The following is a 25,707-nucleotide window of genomic DNA, read 5'->3' as shown; positions in this document are numbered from 1 at the left end:
GAGAAACCTAATGTTTGACTCATTTCTTAGGCCCCTCTGTATTGTACATTGTCTCTTAGTATTTTTCTTATGTGATGTATAGTTCGCAAGATATTGGATTGTAACACTTATTTATAAGTACTGGAAATTTTATCGGATACAGGACCATTTTTGGGGCCCATCTTGAAAACGGTGCCCCATATCAAAAATTGTTTCCTACAAAAATTGTTCAATTTTTCGAGCTCTTTCGAACGAGGTATCACTCGACCTATGTTCCCATTTGAAAATTTCACGTTCACCCCCCTCCCCCCAAAATGGGGGGCGGGGGAAACCTAATGTTTGACTCATTTCTTAGGCCCCTCTATATTGTACATTCTCTCTTAATATTTTTCTTATATGATGTATAGTTCGCGAGATATTGGCTTGTAACACTTATTTTGACTCACCCTGTATATATATATATATATATATATATATATATATATATATATATATATATATATATATATATATATATATATATATATATATATATATATATATATATATATATAATAATTAATGAGGTAAATATATATTTATAATTTACCTCATTAATTATTTTTATCAAATATTCAGACCCAAGAGGAACGGGAATGAGGAATGGCGGAAACTTCATAACGAGGAACTATATAATTTATACGGTTTATCCAACATTGTTAGGGTCATGAAGTCTAGGAGGCTTAGGTGGGCAGGTCATGTAGCTAGAATGGAAGAAAGTATAAATGCTTTCAAAGTCTTGACTGGAAGACCAATCGGAAAACGACCATTAGGAAGATCTAGGCGCAGATGGGAGGACAATATTAAGATGGACCTCGCAGAGATTGGAATACAAAGTAGAAACTGGATCTAATTGGCTAAGGATAGAAGTCAGTGGAGAGCTTTTGTGAACGCGGCATTGAACTTTCGTGTTCCATAGGCCACAGAGTTAGTTATTATTTTTATCGCAGCATTTAAGATCTTAGGTTAGGTTATTGTACAGTTATTTTGGAATGAAGAAAATCATTGGAGTAACTAGGATATTTTGCTTTGGGACATGGTCTCTTTTTTCTGAAAGTTGTCATCCGTGACCCGAAAATAGTGTCTAATTTAGAGCTAAGTGATTCGAATTCATAGTTCATCGAACAATCTGATATAATCTATGGTATTACGTAGAAAATACCTGAATTTTTTGGAAGTGTGATCACCAACTTCTTGTGTTTGTAAATAATACAGGGTGTTTCAAAAAGAATTACCTGATTTTAAAAGTCCATATATATTGATACAAACATACTACAAAAATCAGATAAATTGCAAAATACAAAATCTTCAAGTTTTAGCTATGCTATTACAAATGCTCTGTGTTTACCAGCAGCAGCACGAACAACACCTAGACGATAACTAAACCCCACCATTTCATCGTAAGTGCGAGGCCGACCTGGACTCTTACCTTTCACAAGCATCCTGTCTCTTCAGAGTGGCGATACCAACGACGAATGTTTTTGGATGCAGGCGGATCAATGCCAAAACGCTGACGAAAAACATGCTGGACCGAAGTCACTGATTCAGTCTTTGCAAACTGTAGCACACAAAATGCCTTCTATTAAGCGGACGCTATCTTACTTCTGACTGACTGCAAACTGACAACATGCATTGACCGACATCTAACAGAGATTTTCTGAAACTCTAAGCCACGCCCATTCAAACAACACTCACTTCTCTGCCGGCATGTCTCATGTTCCGTAATTATTACCGTCCAAAATCAGGTAATTCTTTTTGAAACACGATGTACTTATTTAATCTTGTTTACAGGAAGTTGCAACTAAACACTTAAAACATAAGAATTCTATAATTATTTTCTTGAAGGACCATCGGAAAATTAATCTTTTATCGCTATAGACTAACGTAATTAATACGTGTGTTATTGTGCGAATTGTGTACAAGAATTAATACGTATTTGAAATTTGCTTCCCTGAACTTGTAGCGATAAAACATTACGGATGTGACATCCCTCAAGATCCGCCACTGCGTAAGACAACTCTAAACAACATAACTTTTCAAAAGCTTTGGGAGACACCAACAACAGAGAAATTGGTTTATAATAGCAACTGTTCGATTTTTCTTCTGTCCTGTGTGTAATGGATTTCCAATACAGATTATAATATACTAATAGCTTTTCAGTTTTCGTTAAAATGCATTTTTGTTTTCAGTTTTATTTATATATGAATGTGTCTCTACCTAGTGCACAAAGCTACAGAAACTATACGATGAATTTTGATATAACTGAATCGTACTTTTTAAAATGTTATTTTAGACCCTGCTTTAGAACAAAAAAAAAAAAAAAATTACAGAAGCCATGCAAACAAAACTAACCATTTTCAGTAGATGGATAATTTTAAAGGAGAATCGTCAAAAAATCCTTAGTAAACTGCAGAGCCCTCTTTTCTTCGCAAAAAAAAAAAAAAAAAAAAAAATGTAAACAGAGTTTAAATATCAATATATTTGGGATAAATTGAAATAGTTTAATTTTAGCGCAGGTGTGGTTTATTTAATGATAGTTGATGTCCATGAGAGGTAGGGCACTAAAGCAAAGCTGACTGTTGCAGTGATGCCAACTCGTGATAACAAACAATCCCATTTTGTGGGATTTTTCACATTACTTTCTCGAAAAGGGATAAAATCAATTTTCGTCGCAATTGGCAGCAAATATATTTTTCGTCATCAAAATCAAAATTCTCTATGGATGGAAAGTAGACCAATGACCCTCAATAATTTTGTAATCAGTGATTATTGTCAAATTTCGTTATAGGAAAATGCATGCTAGAGCAGAAATAGCTCGTGATTCTCTCAAAACAAACTGCAAGAATTGTAAATTGTGCTCAGGTATTTTTTTAACTGGAAAGAATATAATTAACGGGAAAAAGTAAAATGCGAAATGAGAAACTTCGAAAAAGTTCTACACAAAACAACTGGAGAGAACATTCTAGTATCCTTACGGTCATTACAATATGACGATACAAAGGAATAACGTACATACTAAATTTGATCATAAAATCTAATTGTTTTTGCCCAATATTTTCAGCCGTCTCTTTTAATTAAGAAAAAAATAGTTATTCACTAACTACTTCATAAACGTAGAAGATCAAACTTTACGGGGGGCCGCGGTGGCTCAGTGGTAGAGCGTTCACCTCTGGTGCATGGGTCCCGGGTTCAAACCCTGCTCCCGCCAAGTGAACTTTGTGGCGAAGAAACACCGTGTGTGTGGGTTTTCTCGGGGTTCTCCCGTTTCCTCCCAGTTTCTTCATTCCACCATTTCATTTATTTCTCATAATCACCGTCTCCTTTAGCCTAACCGGCATAACCGTGGGACGTAAAACTCAAAGATTTCATTTTCATTTTCAAACTTTACGGGTAGCTTACTCATGTATTGAAGAAAAAGTGTGATACACAATAGTTTCATTTTCATGTTGTTTTTTTAATTGTTTTTTCTAATCTTGTAATTAGTTTAACATGGAAAATTGAAGAGTGAAACGAGAATTTTTGCCTCTCGTTATGGAACTTTATAATGTTTCAGGTTGGTATCACTGATCTGTTGTCTGACAATGAAAGTCTGAATGAAATTTGATCCGGATTATCGCTAACCACGAGACGAGAAATACATTTTTTTAATTCGAGACGAGAAGATAAACATTACAATTCTCATTTTCGAGACGAGACGTGATATTTCACAAATCTCACGGAAAATATTAATTCCCCCAAATCTTATATCTCAAGCATTGTGTTAGTGTTACATGGTCCATAGTTTAAAATTATAAATTGAAAAAAGTGATTGTAAATACAATGAAAGCGCATTTATCAACGTTTAAAGAGCTATCTTTATATAGCATTTGCATTTCCTATTACTAAATGCAAAATTCTACCAAGACTACTTACTAAATTATAAGCAGGGTCTGTCCCAAAAATAAGTAGAATAAACCCCAAGAAAAGAACTTTATTGTAGATCAAAGTGCAAATTACTAAAATTCTTCAAAATACCCCCTTGTTCATCGGCACATCGTTGTCTGCACCTCTGCCATAGTACTTTCCTGGAAATCATCAAGGGGAATCTCGTTCAGTCACCTCATCACGGCCTCTTTGTCGTTACCTAGCGTTCCAAAATTGTTGTCTTTCGAGCTCTTTTTAATTATTGGAAACAAAAAGGGAGTTCAGTGGTCCAAATCGAGGCTGTAGGGTGACTGGGACAGCGTTACCACCTTGTGCCGCATCAAATACCGGTCATAAGAAAGGCGGTAGCGCGTTATCGTGGTGCAACTTCCAGTTGAGAAAGATCTCCTTCCTGACGCGTTGCACTCTTTCACTGAGCCTTTCGAGGACTTTCACGTAACACTTACTGTTCACTGTCTGTTCCTGTGGCACAAACTCTTTGCGGACAACGCCTTTTGAACTGAAAAAGACAATGAGCATCGCCTTCACCCAGGACTTGCTCATCCTTGTTTTTTTCGGGGCGGGAACCCTTTTCACTCGTGTGCTACTTTTCACTTTGTCTTTTTCACTCGGGATCATACTCAAAGATCCATGTTTGTCGCCAACTCGATATCTAAAAAATGCGGGTCACTTTCACAGCGGTCTAACAGTTCACGCGAGTTTTTTTTTTTTTCCACACGAGCAGCCCTGTGATGTTCCGATAGTGACCATATTGGCATGCATGGCTAAATCTTCTGTAAGAATCCGATGTACTGTGGTTTTCGGAATATTCAATGCTTTTTTAACAGTCAGACACTCGGTTGTCGATCGGAATTGATCTTGTCTTCTCATTTCTTGCGTATTGTCGTCACATAGTGTTACTGACAGACGTCTAGAAATTTTCGCGCCGTTAAACTCCTTTTTGAATTCCTGGAACATCTTCTGCGAGCAGAAAACCATTCTTTGGGACTTTGCTTCATCTCCGTAAGCATCCTTAATCATGGTCATGGTCTCCAAAACCCGATTTTCCGAGTCTAACACAAATTTGATTGTATATCTTGCTCCATTGAACGTGGCATCGTGAAGACGAACAAAGGTCTCGGAACGATCCACACACTGTAACGGCGCGCAGGCACTAACGTGGCTTGCGTTACTTTCCCAGGACCACCACCACTTTTCCCACCAGAAATCTCTCCACTACAGGCGCCCACGACGGCGGGAACATATCATTCTACTTATTTTTGGGACAGATCCTGTAAATTTATTTAAAAAAAAAAATGGACGAGAAAATATTTTCCAGAATCGAAACGAGGAAGAATCCTTCAAGAATTGAGACGAGACGAGACTAGGAAACCTGTCCTGACGATGATCAGGTCGAAGACGTGATGAATTTCCACCATGGTCTTCAGATCTAATACATCTTGACTTCTGCGTAGGTGTATGTGTGTATTGAGGGTGAGGGATGAGTAAAGGCATATGTTTATCAGAAGAAGATAGCTACGTAAAATGCGCTACGGGAAAACATCAAAATGTGTGAAGTCATCACATAGAACATCAGCCACTGGACACTTTACAGAATGTAGTTCGTGCACCAGCATCGACAGTTTTTGGATACTGATGGTGGCTACATCAAACTAGTGGTGGCAGCAAAACAGATTTTTCGGTTTTCGAAACCGGTTTTTGTAAACTTTAAAAAATCGGATCGGTTTCTGAAAACCGGTTTCGGTTTTAAAACAGGTTAGGTTTTGGAAAAAAACGAAATGTCGATTTTTCTTTTCACGGTTCTTCAATAAACCGGTTTCCGGTTTTTATAAAAACTACTCTCGCCCATTCCTACTTTAAACACCTACATTACTAATTTTTTATAAAATACAATGATTAGTATTTTAGAGTAATATTTTTAATTTTAATATATATGTGTGTGGATATATATGTGTGTGTGTGTGTGTGTGAGAGAGAGAGAGTGTGTAATTTGAGCCCCTCTGTATTTGAGATAAGATGTGTTATTATACAAATGTTGGAAAGCAAAGATAACTGACATATATTTTGTTTGCACAGGAGGAAATCACCCAGCTATCGGATGTTCGAAATCTTGTGAACCAACTGTATGAAGCTTTGAATGTTGAAGAACACCAACTCCAAAAAGAAAGAGAGCTCTACTGTCAACTCGAAAAGCTCAAAGTGGAGCTTGAGCCTTTGGAACAGGTACGACTAACAAACGTTAATTGACGTTACTTCCAATTAGCTTGGAAGACCCTTGATTAAACACACGCTGTGAACTTATCAGTGCTTCGGCTTTTATACATTATCACAGGAAATGGTGTACTTTGATGTCAAAAGCTTGGAGAGGATCAGTTCGAGTTTTTGACGTGACATTTTCTGTTAACTAACTTTCCACATACTTTAAATCTACATCTTCATGTGGAGTCTTTTTTTTGTAATATATGCTAAACATCGCGTCATTTAAAGTGTATTTGTTTGTTTATTTATATTGTTTCAATATATTGCTACTACAATTGAGTATCGTCGTTCATGTTGCAATATGTCATACAGTGGTGTATTTAGGATTTTGTTTGCGGGGGCAATTGCCCACCTGAGTTTGAGAATTAAATATCATGCATAAATTGAAGTTTTAATGGCAAGAATAGCAGACTGATGAATCTTATGTGATATGATACATACAAAAATGTAGTTTTAAATCTAACCTTTTATTTTATTCATAGAAGAAAAAAGAAGCGTCTATCTCTTGGCCTACCAAATTTCCTGGGCCACTTATTCCTCCCTTTTGATTTTCTTTAATGCAAACATTTGCCTTTCTTTGTAATTAAACGATGTAAATATTCCTTTGCTATAATAACTAAAGTCCCGTTATGTTGATATCCCCAAAGTTACTGTGGAACACCAGTTTCGCTTATTAGTTCATCTTAGTTTTGGTGTTACCGACGACGACCGACTGAATCACATCTAACAACATCGAAAGTATGATAGGAGAAACGAAAGAAAGTAACAACTAAGAAAAGGAAACAGAAGAATAATATGTACGAAAGAAAGAAAAAATGAACGCAGTTCTTAAATGGAATGAAATTTGACAAATACAATATTATTTCTGAACAAACAGTATAAGAAAATGGAAAGTCAATTAAATTCTTAGAAATGGTAAGAAGGATTATTATTGTACGTAGAATGCAAAAAATAACAAATTTATTTCGGAGGGGGCTTAAGCCCGATAGCCCCCTAAATACGCCATCGATGTCATATCTAAAACAAATAGCAGTAACAATGTACACAATGTGAAAATGGAAGTTTGAACTTTTGCATGCCCTCTCACCGTCCACACCCCCAGTCAAAAACTTCAGTAAGGTCAATGAATATTTGAAAATAGAAAACACTTTTGAGTTCTTAGATTTGTCAAGTAGAAAGTCATTTAGTTTCGTTCTAGCATTGAATTCTATTCCATTTGTCATGTGGTTCGGATTCCACGTTAATCAGTAGGTCCACGTCTCATATAGCCTCGCTGCTGAAAGGGACGCTAAACTGAAATTCAATTCTATTCTATTCCATTTGTATCCTGAGCATTATACTACCCGCTAATCTCAACAACACTATCGGTAGTCTATCAATCAAGGATGAAATCCACAATACTTCCATAGAAATACTTAGGGAACCGAAATTCCATTGTCCATATCTTGGGATCAACTGAATGGATCACCTCTATCAGCGAATTCTATTCCTAACATTTGACTCTCTACATCATGGCTTAAATTAATGGTCATCCATCAAGGATTTCTTGAGACTTATTGTCTCCCGCAGGGACAAACAGAGTAAATATATAAAGGAGTTGAGTTGAGTTGATTTTCAGTTTAACGTCCCGTTCAGCAGCGAGGCTATATGAGACGAGGATCTACTGATTAACGTGGAATCCGAACCACATGAGCTCCCGCCGGGAAATATATAAAGGAGTGTTTGGTAAACTACAACTTACGGTGGATGGATCACCTCTATCAAAGAACTCTAGTCTTAACATTTGACTCTCTACATCATGGCCTAAATTGATGGTCATCCATCAAGGATTTCTTGAGGTTTTGTGCCCTTTGAAGAGACGGATCTGAACCAAATTTTAATAGGCAAATAACACATGGATAAATGAATAAAAAAATCTATATTTAGTAATAGGACTCGGCCGGGAACAGGCTCGACTTGTCTTGTATGTGGTTCTTTATTTCTCGATAGCTACTAGCCGGATTTGAACGAAATTCGGTGGGCCACCTAGGAACTAAAGATCGCTATATTTGGCGGCCAAGCTTGGTCAGGGACAGGCTCGACTCGACAACAGAGGCTTTGTTCCTCAGGCTTGCACGCCGGGAGCTTCTGAATTCGGTTCTTGTCGGCTTGTTATCTCTAGGTTTTGTGACAAAAAGAGTTTTCTCCCTGATTTTCACATTCCTGGCTATAGCAGTATGATGTAGGCATTGACTCTTACATATGAATACTAGATGTCAGCGTTCGTCGTTTCCGGGTCTTAACCCGGATAGAAAAAGGAAGGATGACGTTAAAGGAATATCCATACAACTATTCCATTGCCCGATAATTATCCTCTGCTTTTATGTAAGCCCGCGTCAATATAAATAAGGAGAAGCAACACGTTTATCCTGTCCTGTTATGTAAGCGTGGACACCCAAGATATATTGGTTGCATACAGGGAAGGCGTTTCAGAATAAGTTAAATAGGTAAATTTTCTACCCGTTGAATAAACGTTCATAACTTTTGACGCTCCTGATGTCCCACTCCCCGAGCCGAAAATTGGAAAAGCAGCTTCATACGCGATAAGATCTAGTGAAGGTATATCTCCTCTGGTGCGTGAGGTCACTCGTTCGATCCCAGCTCGCGCCAAGTGGATTTTGTGGTGGGCAAACACCGTGTGCGTGGATTTTCTCGGGGCTCTCCCGTTTCCTCCTACTTTATTCATTCCATCATTGCGTTCATTTCTCATCATCAACGTCTCCTTTAGCCTAGCCGGCATTACGTGGGACGTAAAACTTAAAGAAAGATATCCTTTCATTTCATTTCATGTATCTGTCTACAAAATTTGGTAACTGTGCACTCTTTTTTTATGCGAAAAACTGATAACAGAGACACAGATACAGAATTTATATTATTATTATTATTATTATTATTATTATTATTATTATTATTATTATTATTATTATTATTATTATTATTATTATTAAAATAATATTAGATTTAAAATGTGTAAAATGCTGAATATTGTTAAAGGTTTGTATCTCGGAAAATTACGTATAAGCAGGAATGGCGTGGGCCAATGACAACTTGACCCATGACCCGCTGGAATCATGACCCATCGTAACCCGCTCTGACCCACCACCCATTGTGAACCACTGTGGCCATGATCTAGGTTGTCCTCAAAGAGAGTGCTATGCATTCTCTTGGGTCCGGGATGGGATACTTAGTATCCTAACGCATACTCGTACCTCAGGGGTGCTGAAGAAGTGGGTCGCCCCTTCGTCCCAGGCTTACACATTCACTGGGTGCAGGGGCACACGACCCTACCAGGGGAGCCGCCGCTCCTAAATGGCCGTTGTCTTTAAAGGTAGACAGTCTACGTCAGCCATTGGGTCTGGTAATGTACGGTGTACCTCTACCGTAATTAGAGGTAGTTCCGTATTGCTTGAACGGCCCTACCGAGGAAGGGTGTGGGTGTCCCTTCTAATGGTGACCTACACGTACCATTGGGTTTCGGACAAGTAGCTTTGCTACAACATGTAGGTGGTACCTAAACACGTAAAAGATAAGCGGCCCATACACGTAAACACATGCCTGAAGAAACAGCCCGACTTGTATGAAAAATGATAAAACCACAGGCAAGTTGATCGTGTATGGCCTCGTTCATTCATGGTGAAAGTTTTCAAAATATTCTGAAAACATGTTTGATGTTTTTGCCGTTCTGCATGCATGTTTACCGTGTATGGGCTCGTTCATGCAAGGTGGCTGTTTTATATTTAGGTCTGCCAATCACGACAGCGGAAGAAATCACGTGAGTCTCTCCTCCGTCGCATGCCAAGGTCGTGCAGTTGCAGAAAGAAAAAGCACGCGTTTCCTCGTCCTCTACATTTCTCAAACTACTTTCAGTATGTTGGACAGCACGTTGGTACGTGTGTGGGCAAAAAATTCTTTCAAGATGCATGATGAAAGAAACCTTTCATACATGTTGGTAATGCAAGTGCGTGCGTCTATGGCGCGCTATAGGTAGCCCCGTATTGTTTGGGCGGTTCTACCAGGGGAGACACGGCTCCCAAATGACAATGTCTGCCTTGAGCAGATGGTCTACATCAGTCATTGGCTCTGGTAATGTACGGTATACCTCTACCGTAATTAGAGGCAGTCCGGTATTGCTTGGACGACCCTACCGGGAGGGGGGAGTGTCGGATTCCTGCCTGTGGGGAGACCAAACGGAAGTGGGGGAGGGGCCAATCCCAGGGATCTGGGCAACGGTTCTGAACCTGCTAAAGGGAGGAAACTCTGTGGGATATGGGCCGGCACCAAACTCAAATGGTGACTTAACACGTACCATTGGGTCCGGGATGAGATACGGGAATATCTCAACGTGTGCGTGGTACCTCTACACGACAAGGCGGTTGCCAGTTGAACGATAGAGGTAGGCTGGGCCGGAATTGAACAAGCCCCCTCGGGCATCGCCTGGGGCCCCGGTTTTGGGTTGGACTCTGCCGGGCTGTGGTCATACCGTGGGATTCGGTACCATGCGGGAGCTAATCCCAGGAATCTGGGTAACGGTGAGCGTATGGGGGAGGTGAGCTTGCCTTGAAACGCTCGGGCGCCATGCCTGCAGAGCATGGTAGGACAGACTCGCTAGCAGTTTGCCTCAACCAGTAGGTCTACTGGTAGGCACTCAGGACTTCGGTCTGGCCGCGCAGTGGGCGTATCCCACTCCCTCAGTGAATGGGGGTTACATCGCTTAGGCGAGTCAGAATTAGGGGACAAATTCTGACGGTGCACATTGTGCATGTGAAATCAATAGCGTATATTGAGGAACTACGGGCGAGGTGCCTTGTTTGGTGGGACTCGTCCATTAAATAGACCGAACGGTCGCGGGCATACTCTCCATGCATGCAATTAAACGTGGCACAGTAGACCACTAGCATCAACGTATGGCCATTTCTATTCATGACCCACGCCCTCCTCTCCACTGACTAAAAAATTTACATTTGTAATACAACAAGGCTGTGAAATTATCACTAATCGGAGTTTGAATTTCTACGGTCAATCGCTCAAGCACCGCTCTGTTACAATACCAGTGAATCTGACCTTTATGATATTGGGCAAAGTGTTTGTCATGGGCCATGTTACGTTGGATTTGAATTTAATTATCATATATAATTATTTCCTTGAATTACAGGTACTTTTCAGTGGAAAATACGATGAAATTTGAAAGTCTCAAATCAAGGTAAAATAGGCTAACGTAAAAAAAAAAAAAAAAAAAAAAAAAAAAAAAAAAAAAGAAACGATGTAAAATTCGACTGCCTCTCGAAAGCCAAGTCGTAAGTTGTATTGCTACAGGGTGCGGCACGTAAAACCGGCCCGTAAAGTGAACACTTCAGTCCCCTTAAAACACGTCTGCAACTTCTCTCACTCGCATGAACCTGTTGACTCAATCTCCTGGTTGATTTTCGAGGACTTCTTGTCATTATCTCCTCCACCTGCATCTTTAATTCAGGTGTGCAGACAGATGGTCGTCTGTTCCTGGGAGCATTTTGAACCGATCCTGTACGCCGCCATTTTTCAATCAATTCCTGAATGGTGCTTTTTGCTGGCACAGAACGTCCTGGAAATTTCTCCCGAAACAAATTCTTTGTTTTCACAAAAGATCCAGTGAGAATGAACCCTTCAACAATGGCAACACGCTCGGGTATCGAATACGGCATTATCACACACTGACACTCACCCGGCTTAACACAACGAGGCCTTTTTCTCAACTGGTTTCGACAAGTTTCACTGGCTGCTGCTGCACGTGACTTCTGCAGGTCACGTAAGTCGACCCGACCTCGACACGCCATCTCTTGGTAGGAAGGTAGATTATTTAAGTGTTGCCAAAAACACAATATACCAGAATATTACGACGGGCCGGTTTTACGTGCCGCACCTTGTGTTATTAGAATTACAAATATCAATATCCAAAACTGCCTGAAGTTCTTTTTTCACTTAGATACACTCCTCTTAGGTAAGTAAATACTCGTAGAAACAATTGAAAAGGGAAGAAAAATGGAGGCCTTGAAAGTAAATCGTAGATAAATTCACCAGCGTTCAGAAGATGCTGTCAACAATGCACTGAGCAGAGTGAGTCATTGGGTATAGTGGTTTGATGGGTAGTTAATCACAATGAGTCACGTCCTGTTGACTCACGATCCACTGACTTACTTACAAATCTTGACCCACGACCCACTGACCTACTCCATCTCTGCGTTATAAGTATAATATCGTAATATGTAGAAAGACATATCATTCTGCAGACATAAGAAACATAATACTGATTTGATATCTGCGGGCATCCCGGAAATACGAAAAAAAACTTAGTTTCCAAGCGATTGTGATATTTTTTCTTATTTTTCATTCATACTTGAATAAATTACCAAAAAAAATGTGGAAATTTTTTTTCCCTTTTGCCCTTAAGGGAAATTAAAAATAATGGCTAAAAAGCGTCAGTAACTGGTATCAAAACATGGCTGAATTGCTCTAATGGAACATTTAACCATATAAACTACACATGAATGGACAGATATTCTGAATGAGCTTCTGTGTAGCAACATATGTTTGCTACACAATTAACACGTTGATGTTAGTATTAACGTGGCATTTAGGATTTCTAATTGCTTTAGTGCATGTAAACATGTTCCCTCGAAACCAATGGAGATTAAGAGACTGAAATTCAAGGTAGATTAGGACGATTTGTCTTTTGAAGCCATGTTGCCTTTGTTCAATTCCAATCCAAGTATTGGTGCTATTACATGGTGTGCATGCAGATGTTACACGGAGGAGTATACTGTTATGATTTGTATAGACAAAGATTGATTACATTGACTCGTCATTCATCTGCTGCTTTTTTTTTTTTTTTCATAACTTGCAGTGTTGAGGTAAGCATTCTCTCCGGCCGTTCCCAACCTCAACCTCACGTCATCTTTTACAAGGGAAGAGAGGAAGATTATATATCGAAGTGGTAGATGGTTTATACACCAATCGAAAGCACCAGTGACGCCTATTACGAAACTGTAATAAAAATTTTCCGAATGCATATACTGTGCGAGTTATATGAATATACAGGGTGTCCAGAAACTCCGTTGCCACACCTAGAAATCGCAAACGGTGAGACAGATGCTAAAACAGGTGTATGATCATTTTACAAGCTCTCTAAAAGTACAGCGTATCAAAGCATAGCATTTGGGGGGGGGGCATAGACTTTAAATGGCGTTTTTGCTGACATTTTGACCGACCGCCATTTTGCACAAGTCAATTTTAGAGAGTCGAGACTTGTTCCGTCTTCTTTCATTTCCCAACAGCTTTCCAACGATATGCTATTTGATCCCTTTACCATTTGCAATTTTTGAGTTGGATCCTGCCTGGGACCCTGTGAGTGACCCTGGAACACTTTTTACTTAGATGCGTTTTACATTTGAAACGATGACAAACGTTTTTGCTGTTTTGGCATTTGTCTCACCGTTTGTGATTTCTAAGAGTGACAACGGACTTTCTGGGCGCCCTGTATATACATATAACTCGTACAGTGTATGCATTCGGAAAAAAAATATTAGATATACAGTTTTGTAATAGGTGTCATTAGTGCTTTCGATTGGTGTATAAACCATCTTCCACTTCGATATATAATCTCCCTCTCTTCCCTTGTTAGTTCATAAAACTTAGCCTCAAGAGCACTTCTGGCTCCATTTCCCGCTACCAAAACTGAAATGAAATCTTCAATGTAACGTTCCACGATTATGCGCTTTAAGTTAAAGAAGACTAATTGTTAATGAAAGTGAATTACGAGAGTCATCCAGAAAATAAAGATAGTTTAGTTATACAAAATGAAAAACACAATACGAGGAGTGTTCAAAAAGTATCAAACCTTTCGTCGGCAAAAATACATTTATTGATTTGTAAATTCGAAACACTAATCCCCTTCAAAGCAGGCCCGTATGCAGGGGGATCTAGGGGGGCCGGGCCCTCCCTAAATTTTTGCTGCCCCCCTAAAATTTTCACAGTAGGCTTGCAAATGAACTATAATATAGTAATGAATTATAATATGGTTGGATCTGTCCCCCCCCCCTACATTTTTGGGCTTCAAAGTAGTCTCCTTGGTAATGTACACACTTCCGCCATTGTTGGAAACACTTCTGGAACGCAGTTTTTGGAATGGTGAGCAACTGTGCTGTCGCATTCCGCGTGATATCTTCTCTCGACTCATATCGGGTCCCGTTTAGTGACATTTACCTTGGGAAATAGCCAAAAGTCACACAAAGCCATGTCGGGTAAGTAGGAAGCCTTGTGTTCGGCAATGAAAGCCTGAATCAAATGTCGCGGTCCCTCTCCTCATGGTCAACTGAATGTACCGATCCGATTGAATGGTTTTCGCTTGGATATCGCCAAGCTTTTAGCAAAATTTTATGCAATATCGCTGCTCAAGTTTTTCTGTCATTTTACAAAAAAACTGAAATCCAACGACCGCTCATTATACAACGTCTTCATTCATTGGCCGACTGTCAACGACTGACGCTATCTGCGGGCGGGAAAAAATTCATGACTGCGCATTAGGGATGCGCACGAGACAAGATTTGTGGCTGTCTCGACTCGAAAATGTGCTGTAAAAGTGATGCCTGGACTCGAAAAATATATATTTTTCTATTGGAAGAGCCATGTCTCGACTCGAAGTTTGTCAGGAAAATCCTGTCTCGACTCGTCTCGTGCGCATCCCTACTGCGCATGAGTGTCCCCTCTACATCTACACTGAAGAAAGTCTACCCGCGCTTCATTGGTTTCCACGAGGGAAAAAATAAGGTTCGATATTTTTGGACACACCTCGTATTTGTTAAAAAATCAATTCAGTTACATACCTGAAGCTTCCTTCCCTTCTTTACGTTATCATCACCTTAATTTAAACATTTGTCCTATCTGTTCACGAGATTTAGGATTCCCATGTTATACTCTGCTGTCGCCAGTTTATGAAATCAGGTGCTCACTGCCATCATATTCTTGACACGATATCACACAGATGAAGACCCCTTTCCTGATCGGATTGTGACTGATGATGAAACCTAGGTATCTCACATCACCCCAGAGAGCAAACAACAATTACTTGAATGGCTGATATTCTCGTTACCGAAAAAAAAAAAAAAAGGAAAATTCAAACAGACTCTCTCAATACGAAAGGTCATGGTAAACCGTCTTGTAGGATCTTAAAGGTTTCTTTTTTTTTTTTTTGTGTGTGTGTGTGTGTGTGTGTGTGTATTTCATGCCAAAAGACACTACAATCAATGCAAATCGTTATTGCATTTTCCACTTTTTCTCCAAGCTGAAAGAGTTTCTAGTAGTGCTGTCGAATTTTTGAGACATTTGCGGTTTCCGGTTTTTGAGAAAACCGGTTTTCTGAAATCGAAACCGCAAAAGCGGTTTCCAAAACTGACACTTCGGTTTTATGAAATTTCACTTTTTTTCAAAAACCGGTTTTCGATTTTTTTTAAAAAAACGATTTCGACAGCACTAGTTTCTAGGCGGTAAACTTTTTGAAAATGATGAAGAGTTGGAGAATGCAGTGACCACGTGGCTTAGTGAACTGGTGGCTGCAGATTCTAAAACTCGTGGGGATTCTAAAGCTCATGAACAGATACGACAAATGTTTAAATGAAGATGGTGATTATGTAGAGAAGTGAAGGAAGCTTCAGGTAGGTAAAAAAAAATGTTTTTTCTAATAAATATTGTATTTTTCATTTTGTATAGCTAAACGGTTTGTATTTTCTGAATGACCCTCGTATTATGAAAGAATTAGTGGAACAACACAGAAAACGAACGGACACAAAATCTCACATGGCCTGAAGAAACGAATCAGGGAGTCCTCGCACCAGAGGTAAACTCTCTTCCACTGAACCAGCGTGCACTTTCTGATACTAGTTATGGGCAATGATAACCTGCTAAAGGAGCTCGTCCGCTTGCTTTCTGTGCTTTAAGCCTCAGCTTCGATTTCCGTTGGGGACAATGATGACGCCACAAAGGGGACAAGTGAGCGAGATTGCCCTTGGCTCCGCCCCCCTTTCATGTTCTATTGTAATGTAGGTGAAGTGACATGAAACTATCCTCTTCAGTACACAGAAGATCAGCTGCCATCCCCAAATTTTCACTTACACTCCGTCCCCCCCCCCAAAAAAAATTAAAGCTAGCGTCGTCACTGATTGGGGAGCGAAGCGACACTTGAATAGTAGTTCAATTAAACCTTAATTCCTGTCTTACACAACATTACAATTTATGCTGAAAAGAAACTCTGAGATTTCAATTAATTAGTTACTGAATTAATCATCATACTGAGGAACAACGGCTGTTTGGACACTGCTATACAGACTTCAGTTATTTAATTAAGCTTCAAAATAATGGCATGCTGGAAATCACATGTCAGGCATTTTGAGACTAATCGTACAATTTTTTTCATATCTTTCTTCCAATATAATTTATTCAAGGTTTTTCCCCTTTGAAATGTTATAATAAATACTTTTATATCACTAATTATTGTTTTGGACACAGAGCATTGGAATGTAACAAGCAAAGATCCGCCTCTCCAAAGGCTTAGTGCAACCCCTCCTTTCTCACCCTCCAGATTTAGTATCTGCCCCAAATTTTCCAATCCGTCCCCCAAATATATCTTTATCCTCCGAATTTACCTTTTTCCTCTGCAAATATACCACTCTCCCCCAAATATACATTTCTCCCCTCCAAATTCCCCAAGTTTGCCATTGTGTCCCCCAAATATACGACTTTTCCCCCAAATTTCCCATTCTGCCCCAAATGTATCACTCTTCCCTCAGATTTCTCATTCTGGCTCCCAAATGCACCACTCTGCCCCCAAATTTAACTTTCTGGACTCCAAAGTACATTCACCCTCCAAATATCCCGTTCTCACTCGCAAATGCACAACTCTGCTCCCAAATTTCCTATTCTGGCCCCCAAATATACCACTCTGTTCCCAAATTTCCCATTTTGGCTCCCAAATACACCACCCTGTCTCCAAATTTACCATTCTGGACTCCTTATGTACAATTCTGCTCCCAAATTTCCCATTCTGGCCCCCAAGTGTACCACTCTGCACACAAATTTACCATCGTGTCCGCAAATGTACCACACTGCCCTGAAATTTACCATTGTGGCCCCAAATGTACCTCTTTCCTCCCAAATTTCTCATTCTGGCTCCCAAATGTACCACTCTTACCTCAAATTTCCCATTTTGGCTCCCAATGCATCACTCTTCCCCATATTTACCATTTTGGGCCCCAAATGTACCATTCATCCCCCAAATTTAACATCCAGGCCTGCAAATACAACTTTCTCCCTCAAATTTACCATTTTTCAGTTTGATTGCACTATTTTCAATGAAAAATTGTTCCCCCAAATATTCTCATGGGCGCAACTTGCACCCTTAAACCTCCCTGTGGATACCCTTGGTAAGAAGTGACACAAAAGTAGTGTCAATTACTCAATGCAGTTTTTTTTTTTTTTTAATGCCAATGAAACGAATAAAAGTGATCATAGACTGCATTTATATTTATTTTTTAAAAAAATTATATTGTAAACCTCTTCTTGACAGAAACGACAAGAGCTGCAAAGCATAGCAGAACGACGCACTAACGTCCTTACGTGGGTAGGCCTTGGTTTGATGTCTGTACAATTTGGAATCCTCGCAAGATTAACGTGGTGGGAATACTCATGGGATATCATGGAGCCTGTCACTTATTTCGTCACGTACGGAACAGCTATGGCTGCCTACGCCTATTTTGTACTTACGAAACAGGTAAGTTACGTGCTACTAGGTTTCTCTACCTATAGATACACCGTATATTTCTGAATCGAAGACGAGATTTTGTTTTAACTTTGTTTTAGATCTAGTCCTCTGGTATTCAGTAATATTTAAACTTGTGTCTTTTCTTGATTCAAAAAATAGATAATTTAAAAAACACAATCTGTAGATAAACAGTACTAGTAGCACAGGGTGTATCCAAAGTCTTCGTGCTTTTTTACTAGTATTATAGCTTGAAAACGGCTAATTATATTTGAAAATGTATATCGTATGTCTGAGGGGGTATTCAAGTTTCGTTTGGGTTGCAGGAGCGACACATGCTAGTGAATTACTCGCAAACACCTATCAGTGTTAAAGGTGTGGGAACATTCGATTATTGAGATCGACTTAATGTGTGCCATGTGGACGGCGAAGGCCACATCTGAACATTTGTGAACTGAAAACTCGATGTAACTACAATTATTTTGCATTTTGTAACAAATTTGTACTTTTCAAAGCCAATACAACACTTTAAAATCAAATAGTAGATATGTGTGTATTAAGGCTGCGATATTTTCAGAGCGTAAAATCGAGACATTTGTCTGAAATTTTCCAACTATATGTTAACATTTTGGTGGTGTCATCCCTGATAATTACTACCCACTTCAGGTGGGCATACTGGGTAAAATATCCGCACGGAACACAGAACTGAAATTGTCGTGATTACAAGACGAAGACTGCAGAACTGAGGAATAAATAACAGCAATAGTTTTTGCTTAAATGCTACCAGACTATAAGATTTTATATCTTGCTCAACAACAATTACCAGCCTAGGCTTACAAAGAATGTCTGTTCTGCACTTAAAATTATAATAGGTAATTACTAACTATGGTCGCCGCACTATAGCTTTATCAACCACATCATTAGAAATAGTTATTAAGCAAAATTTGTTTTGATGCATTGAATTGTTTACACAAGTTGCAGTTTTACTGCATTACAAAATGGCACAACCAAAGCTAAAATCGCCTGTGTTTCTATACTAAGTTTTCCAATAGCAAACAGTTGTTAGAATACTAATATTCTGGCGCCAAATGCGTGATATAAAAGCACAACTAAAATAAAATCACTTCAAAAATAAATGAATCAAAATGGAAAATGTTTCCAAGTAAAAAAAAAAAAAAAAAATGACGTGCAGTTTTACTATACGGCAGGGGTGCCCACAAGGGGGGGCTATGACGCAAACTGCGTCATTGAAATATTTGGGGGGGGTTAAAAATCTATATAAATATGTTTGAGGGTGTGTAAAAATTAATCGAAAAGATTTTTTATTCATGGAAGAACACTTACGGATAGACAATTGAGGGGGGGTGCGTCATGGACATGAGGGGGGGTGGGCACCACTGTATACGGATTCATAGTATAAGTAGTAGTAATATTAGAAATGGGTTAGAAGCCCCACAGGGGTTGGTTGGGTTCTGTTCTCGACATAAAATGGGCAAATTAAAGACTTGCCCAAAATTTTCTGTACATATTACAATCTGTAGATCCGTATAGTAAAACAACACCAACAATTTTTTGTTTTAATTGAATTATTTCAATATGTTTTGACTTGGCGCCATGTTGTTTAAATCTCTCAGGATGTCACGGTATGTGGACGGCTTGTTGTTTAGTTTCCGTTCAACTCTCAGAACTCTTGTTGTGGTATATCAATATAATAAACAATAACTTGCTTTCTACTTTTCTTTCATTTTTATTACCATCAACACAAGCTGGTTATAGTATTTCTATTTAAAATATATTAGTGCCACTGGATGTGATCATTTAAGTTTCGTGTAAAGGGACAAGTTTTGCCAATAGATGTCACTACAGTCTCCGTATCTCTCTCATGTATTTTTTACCTTTCACGAAAATTTACAATTTCTCTTTCAAATTTCAACCTAGAGACTTCAAATTTTTAGAGAAGGAACTTCATAACCTATCGAAGGCAACAATCCGTGCCGATTTCCTATTTAGAATTTTCTTCATTGTTGAAACAGTTATATTGTTAAAGATTCCCTTTCAACAATTAAGCCATTTCAACAATGAAGAGAATTCTAAATTAAAAAATCGGCACAGATTGTTGTCTTCGATAGGTTATAAAGTTCCTTCTCCAAAAATTTGAAGTCTCTAGGTTGAAATTTGTAAGAGAAATCGTGAATTTTCGTGAAAGGTAAAAAATACATGAGACATACGAAGACTGTAGTGACATCTATCGGCAAAACTTGTCCCTTTAAACTAACCTTAAATTGAATGTCTTAGCAAGAAACTTTATATAATAAGTTTTGTAAGAAAAAAAATGATAACTTAGTAAAATAAAATGACTGCTTAAGAAAAATAAGGACCTTTTTGACGTCTCGACTTCAGTTGAAAAAAGTCCGACCGACCTAGGACCAAAAGAAGGGACTCTCCCGGCTTAAATTGCGACGTCTGGTAGCCTTAGTGTATAAACTTGAACACTCTCTGTTTCGAACTTTAGGCGTTTCATTTCGAATATGAGTAGTTGTTTTCAATCTATAACACTTTGAAATCAGATGAGAAATTTAAACACACCCTGTATAAAATTCACGAAAGTGATTGCCTACACCAGTGGTTCTCAAACTTTTTTGACTGACGGCACACTTGTTTGATAATTTTGGTATGAATAATAATAATAATATCTATTTTAATAGTGAAACCAATTAGTTTTTATAATGACTCTATATAACAATGAGCATTATTGCTACCACTGGAGATGTTGACTGATACAGTCTGTTTCGATTTTAACTAATTATTATTAAATTATTCTTGATTTTTAAATTCTAAAATTTCGCGACACATCTTAGGGGACTGCGAGACATACCAGTGTGTCGCGACACATCGATTGAGAACCACTGGCCTACACTATAAAATAAGGAGAGCACTATCTGCTGATTGACAAGTAATTTACAATTTTTTATTGTTTTTTATTAGCAAATCGATTTACTTACTTCGTGAAGTTTTCATGGCGAGAGAAAAAAAAAGTATAAAAATTGAAATGGGTAATGCTGCTTCATCTGTGCTTTATTTTGATTTTAAAAACATTATGATTATGCTTCGAAAAATTATTTCGTCATCGGAGCTGTAATAATTAAGCTGGTTAAATCGTGTGAGGAAATTATTATTTTTAATAATAATAATAATAATAATAATAATAATAATAATAATAATAATAATAATAATAATAACACAGCTTGTAACCGTTTTATATAAGGATTCTGCTTATCAAGAAACTAATAATAATAATAATAATAATAATAATAATAATAATAATAATAATAATAATAATAATAATAATAATAATAATAATAATAGTAATAAAAATTTTAGATACATTGCAAAGATTTTGACTTTGAATATAGCTATATTCTGATTGGGAGAAAGTTACCTACTGTAAACCTTCATTTATATTTTTTTATTTTCATCTCTTTTAATACGAGTTCTGGAAACTTTATACTTTAGTTTTTGTAATACTTTCAAAAATTGAATAAGGCGCGGCGGGGGGGGGGAGGAACAAAGATATGCAAGTAATGATTAAGTTCAGTCAGCTGTGGGGCTGTTTTCTATCTCTTGACGTGTTTTTGTGTAAAACCCTGACAGATGGCAGCATTGATCTGTTTATTCGTTCGTACTTCAAAACACCACCACCAGATGACCTACGCTGTCAGTTAAAAGTTTTCGGTGCAGCTTCTGTGTATGTATGCATCTTAAATCATCCTTTTGTATCATGTAATATGTTTGGCACGTCGCTGGAGCTTGAGGCAGAAAAGGCGCCGATGCGAAGCTAATGAAATTTTCGCTTTGCATTAGTTCTGTAGCGACAGATGACCTGGGCACTTGGACTCTCTGCGAAAAAAATAAAAGCTGTTGCACGAAAGGGGCTACAACGTTCTTAATACAGGATGAATCATATAAATATTTACCAATTTAGTGACTTGTAACTTTTTAACCCTGTATTGGTATAAGGATCTGATATCGCATTGTTGGTATATGCTCACATCTGTTTTTCTTTTGTTTTTGGTGTTATTTACATAAGGATATGAGAACCATTAATAATGCAAGAAAAGCGTTTCCCATATAGACATGGGAAAAGGCAGAGACAAAGAAGAAAAGAAGCTAAAGATGTCGAAACTCGCAAGCCAGGTTCTTTGGCAGCGCTATGCAATATTTCGATATTTTCAAATATCGAAATACTGATATCGATTTTTTTCTGAACGATATTTCGATATTTTCGACACTGCGATATTTTGATATTTTTCATCTAATACGGTATATAAAAATTGAAAGTGATTTTGTGTGGGATTCCACCACGTGAATTTGGCTAAACCGTTTGAAATGAACTTTGGAATATAACTATGATCTACTTCGAACTCCTTTTTTAAAAAAAAAAAAAAAAAAAAAAAAAAAGTTGCTTTATGTGCATCCTCAGGGGAATATTGGGGGCTCACGACCCCCTCAAATTAAGACGATGAAATTCGATATATAAACTCCGCATTAAAAATAAGGACATACATTATGTCAGTTTTTGAAAATTCCTGTATTAAGGATGGAGGAAGGAGAGCTTCGTTTTCGACATTGAAAGCGACGTTGTCAGCTTTTTGTGATCACGTCATCTGAAAAATCTTATCGGTTGAAATGAATTTTGAAACATAATAGGCCTACCTTTCTGAAACTTGTTTTTTGTTGTGACCCATTGATTAACAGACTATCCAAAGGGGGAGTAGAGGGTCTAAAATTTATGCAAAAATAAAAAATAAATAAATAAATAAAATAAAAAAAAGTATATTAGGGGTTCTTATCGTTATACTTTTATTGAAGTTCGTATCCTAAGGGACAAAAGGGGTTCAAATATCTTCCTGTGCGAAGAAGAGACACTTCAAATAGTTTTCTTATAAACCTTATAGTTCTTTGATGTTGCCGTATACAAAATTAAATAGTTCAATTTTTCAATGATGCTTCAACAGCACATTTGCTAGCTGCCTGATTCGTTTTTATTTGTTTGTTTATTTATTTTCGAACGAAAATAGGAAGGAAGAAAGCGTGGTGATCGTGAAAAAAATCTAATTCGAAATTTCAATGTATTTACACTTTTATGATCTCTATGTGGGGTGACGAAGAGAAATATAAGATCCAGAGTAAAAGAACATTCTGCGGTGTTTGGCTGATCAAAACATCTAAACATATCCAGACACAATTTAAAGGATGTTAAAATTATTAGGAAAACATCACCAGAAATAGAAAAAAATGTGTTTGAGGATCAAGCGTCCAACACTAAATTTGGATAAGAACAACCTCGACAAGGATTGGGATGGGATTATACGCAGCTTCATTCAGAAACACCAGCCTCAATAATGTAAAATTAATAGTAATCCAATTTTTCTGTTATTTTCAGGGGCTATAAAATATAGCATTTTGTTAGTTTGACAAAAATTAAGACTTGGAAAGTTCATCCGCTTAGAATCACAACATGGAGATTTTTAAATTGTAGTGTATTTGTATGCATGTACTGACATAAGTAACTTTCCTTGAATATAGAGTAGTTCGCACTCCAGATGTGTAGAATTGAATTACTGCTATGGCTGGGTGTCCAATATACAGTGCAACCCGGAGTTTGGGATAGTAAAACTTTTGAACCTAAAGCGATACACAAATAATGGTTATACCAAAATGAAGCATTGTTTATGTGTATATTTTTAAACTAGGAAGCAACGATTGAAGTACACTAGGGACCACAGTGTTCCCAGTCGTTCATTTTCAGTTTATTTAATTGGAAACTACGGAACAGAAAAAAGAATTTTTCATTTCCACCGATAACCAATCGGATGAGGCCTCTGTGCGCACTGCGAATGTTAGTTTCCAAATCTTGTATAGTTCGAGGATTGTTCCTCTATACCTCTTGCTTTAAGTAGCCCCATAGAAATGAATAGAAGTGTTGCCGAGTACATGTAAGTAAAAGTTTTATAATGATAATTTCAAAGTTTTTTTTTTCGTCGTTTTCAGGAATTGCATCATGCAGACAGATCCTTAACACACCTTTTGATGCACTGAAACATCAGCAGTGTTGCCAATTCAGAGTGTTAATTTATGAAAACTACGATTTCCCTACTTCCCCTTTACAGAGGCCTCACCCGACTTGTTATCAGTGGAAATGATAAATTCTTTTTTCTGCACCATAGTTTCCAAGCTACCCCAACTAAACGAACTGAAAATTAACGACAGAACATCCATAAATACATATAAATTATGAGTCAATTTACGTGTTTTGCAAAAAAAAAAAAAAAAAAAAACCTTCGGTTACATCTGGCAACATTGTGGTTCCTAGTGTACTTCAATCGTTCCTTTTTAGTTTAAAACTATATGCATGAACAAGGTTTCATTTTGGTACCATTATTTGTGTATCGCTTCAGGTTCAAAAGTTCTACTATCCCAAACTCCGGGTTGCATTGTATATTGGACACCCTGTAGTAATATAGTTTGACCAATATTGTTTCTTATGTATATATGATTTTTGTTTACGACTAAATATAATCTTCAAGTTTGTTTTAGCTAATATTTAAAAAGGCGGCCGCCAGTAGTTGAACAGTGACTTTGGTAGTATTGCTATTTTTAGAAAAGGACTAAGGTCACAACATGTAAAAATTTTTAGAAGCGAATGTTCTTTAATTCACTGTCTGACCGAAGATAACAGAGTAAGCTCTTCAATAATACCAGTAAAGGGTCACCAGGACTAGGGCCGGCTCTACCATTGGTGCAACAGGTGCATTTGCACCGGTCGGCAAAATCTCTCGTAGCTATATTGTTTAAAATAAATATTTCTTGTCGGAAACAGAATTCATGATGATAGTAATTAAAATTTATTAAGCTGACCTTCTATTAGAATAATAAATTTATTTATAAATCATGTTTAGGTCGCATTAATTTAAGATTACATGGACAATCTAAAGCAAATGGTCAAACAAATTACAGCATGAATTGCTTTAATTGTTGTCGAATACAAGAACTCAATTCTCGAATAATAGCAAACACCTGTTCCGATTAGTTAGTTATCACAGTTGTGATATGAAAACTAGTCTTGTCTTTGTCACAAACAAATTCCTTATCATTGAATGTGATTTTTTTTATTTAAAAAAAATAGCAGATGTAAAAGGAAAATCAAGAAATGAAGATAAAAGAGCTAGTTACACTGGGATTGCAAACTGATGTATTGAGATTGAAGCTCGATATTGAATTCTATATATAAAAAGAGATTACCATCTTTCCTCTGTAGATGTGTTTGCTTTCTTACACTAGTATAATAGATTATTATTTAAAGAAAGAAAACACATAACGAGATTGTATTTGTAGTGCGAGTGCGGTTTCCCTCCCCTTCGTTGTTCATGATGGAATAGCATACTTAAAATCGTAGTTTTTAAAATTTGTTCTCTCTGAAAAAGGGGGGAGTAAATGATGCTATTGTGCGGAGTGACAAATTGCCTAGGGCCGGCCCTGCACAGAACATACAAACGGGATAGTGGTAGTTAAGCTTTATTTTTTATTTATTTTTTACAAACATAGTAAAACTTTTTAGATTGTATATATGATTGTAGTATTTGTCGTATTCACATGATTTTTGGACATATGTTATCACTGATTAA

The 25,707-nt window shown here is 37.7% G+C and overlaps 1 protein-coding gene across 1 annotated transcript in view; it reads left to right on the top strand.

Annotated features, from left to right (window-relative positions):
• Positions 1-25,707, top strand: part of MCU (mitochondrial calcium uniporter) — a 297,505-nt gene that overhangs the window by 244,647 nt on the left and 27,151 nt on the right. The window contains exons 4-5 of the mRNA XM_081760384.1: positions 6,019-6,165; positions 17,831-18,034. Of these exons, the coding sequence (XP_081616510.1) occupies positions 6,019-6,165; positions 17,831-18,034 (351 nt within the window). The remainder of the gene's footprint in view (positions 1-6,018; positions 6,166-17,830; positions 18,035-25,707) is intronic.

This window comes from Thermobia domestica, chromosome 5 (assembly GCF_964235325.1).
Source record: "Thermobia domestica chromosome 5, izTheDome1.hap1.1, whole genome shotgun sequence".
NCBI lineage: Eukaryota > Metazoa > Arthropoda > Insecta > Zygentoma > Lepismatidae > Thermobia > Thermobia domestica.
Note: the sequence above shows the minus strand (reverse complement) of the source record. Positions and strands in the feature narration are given on the sequence as shown.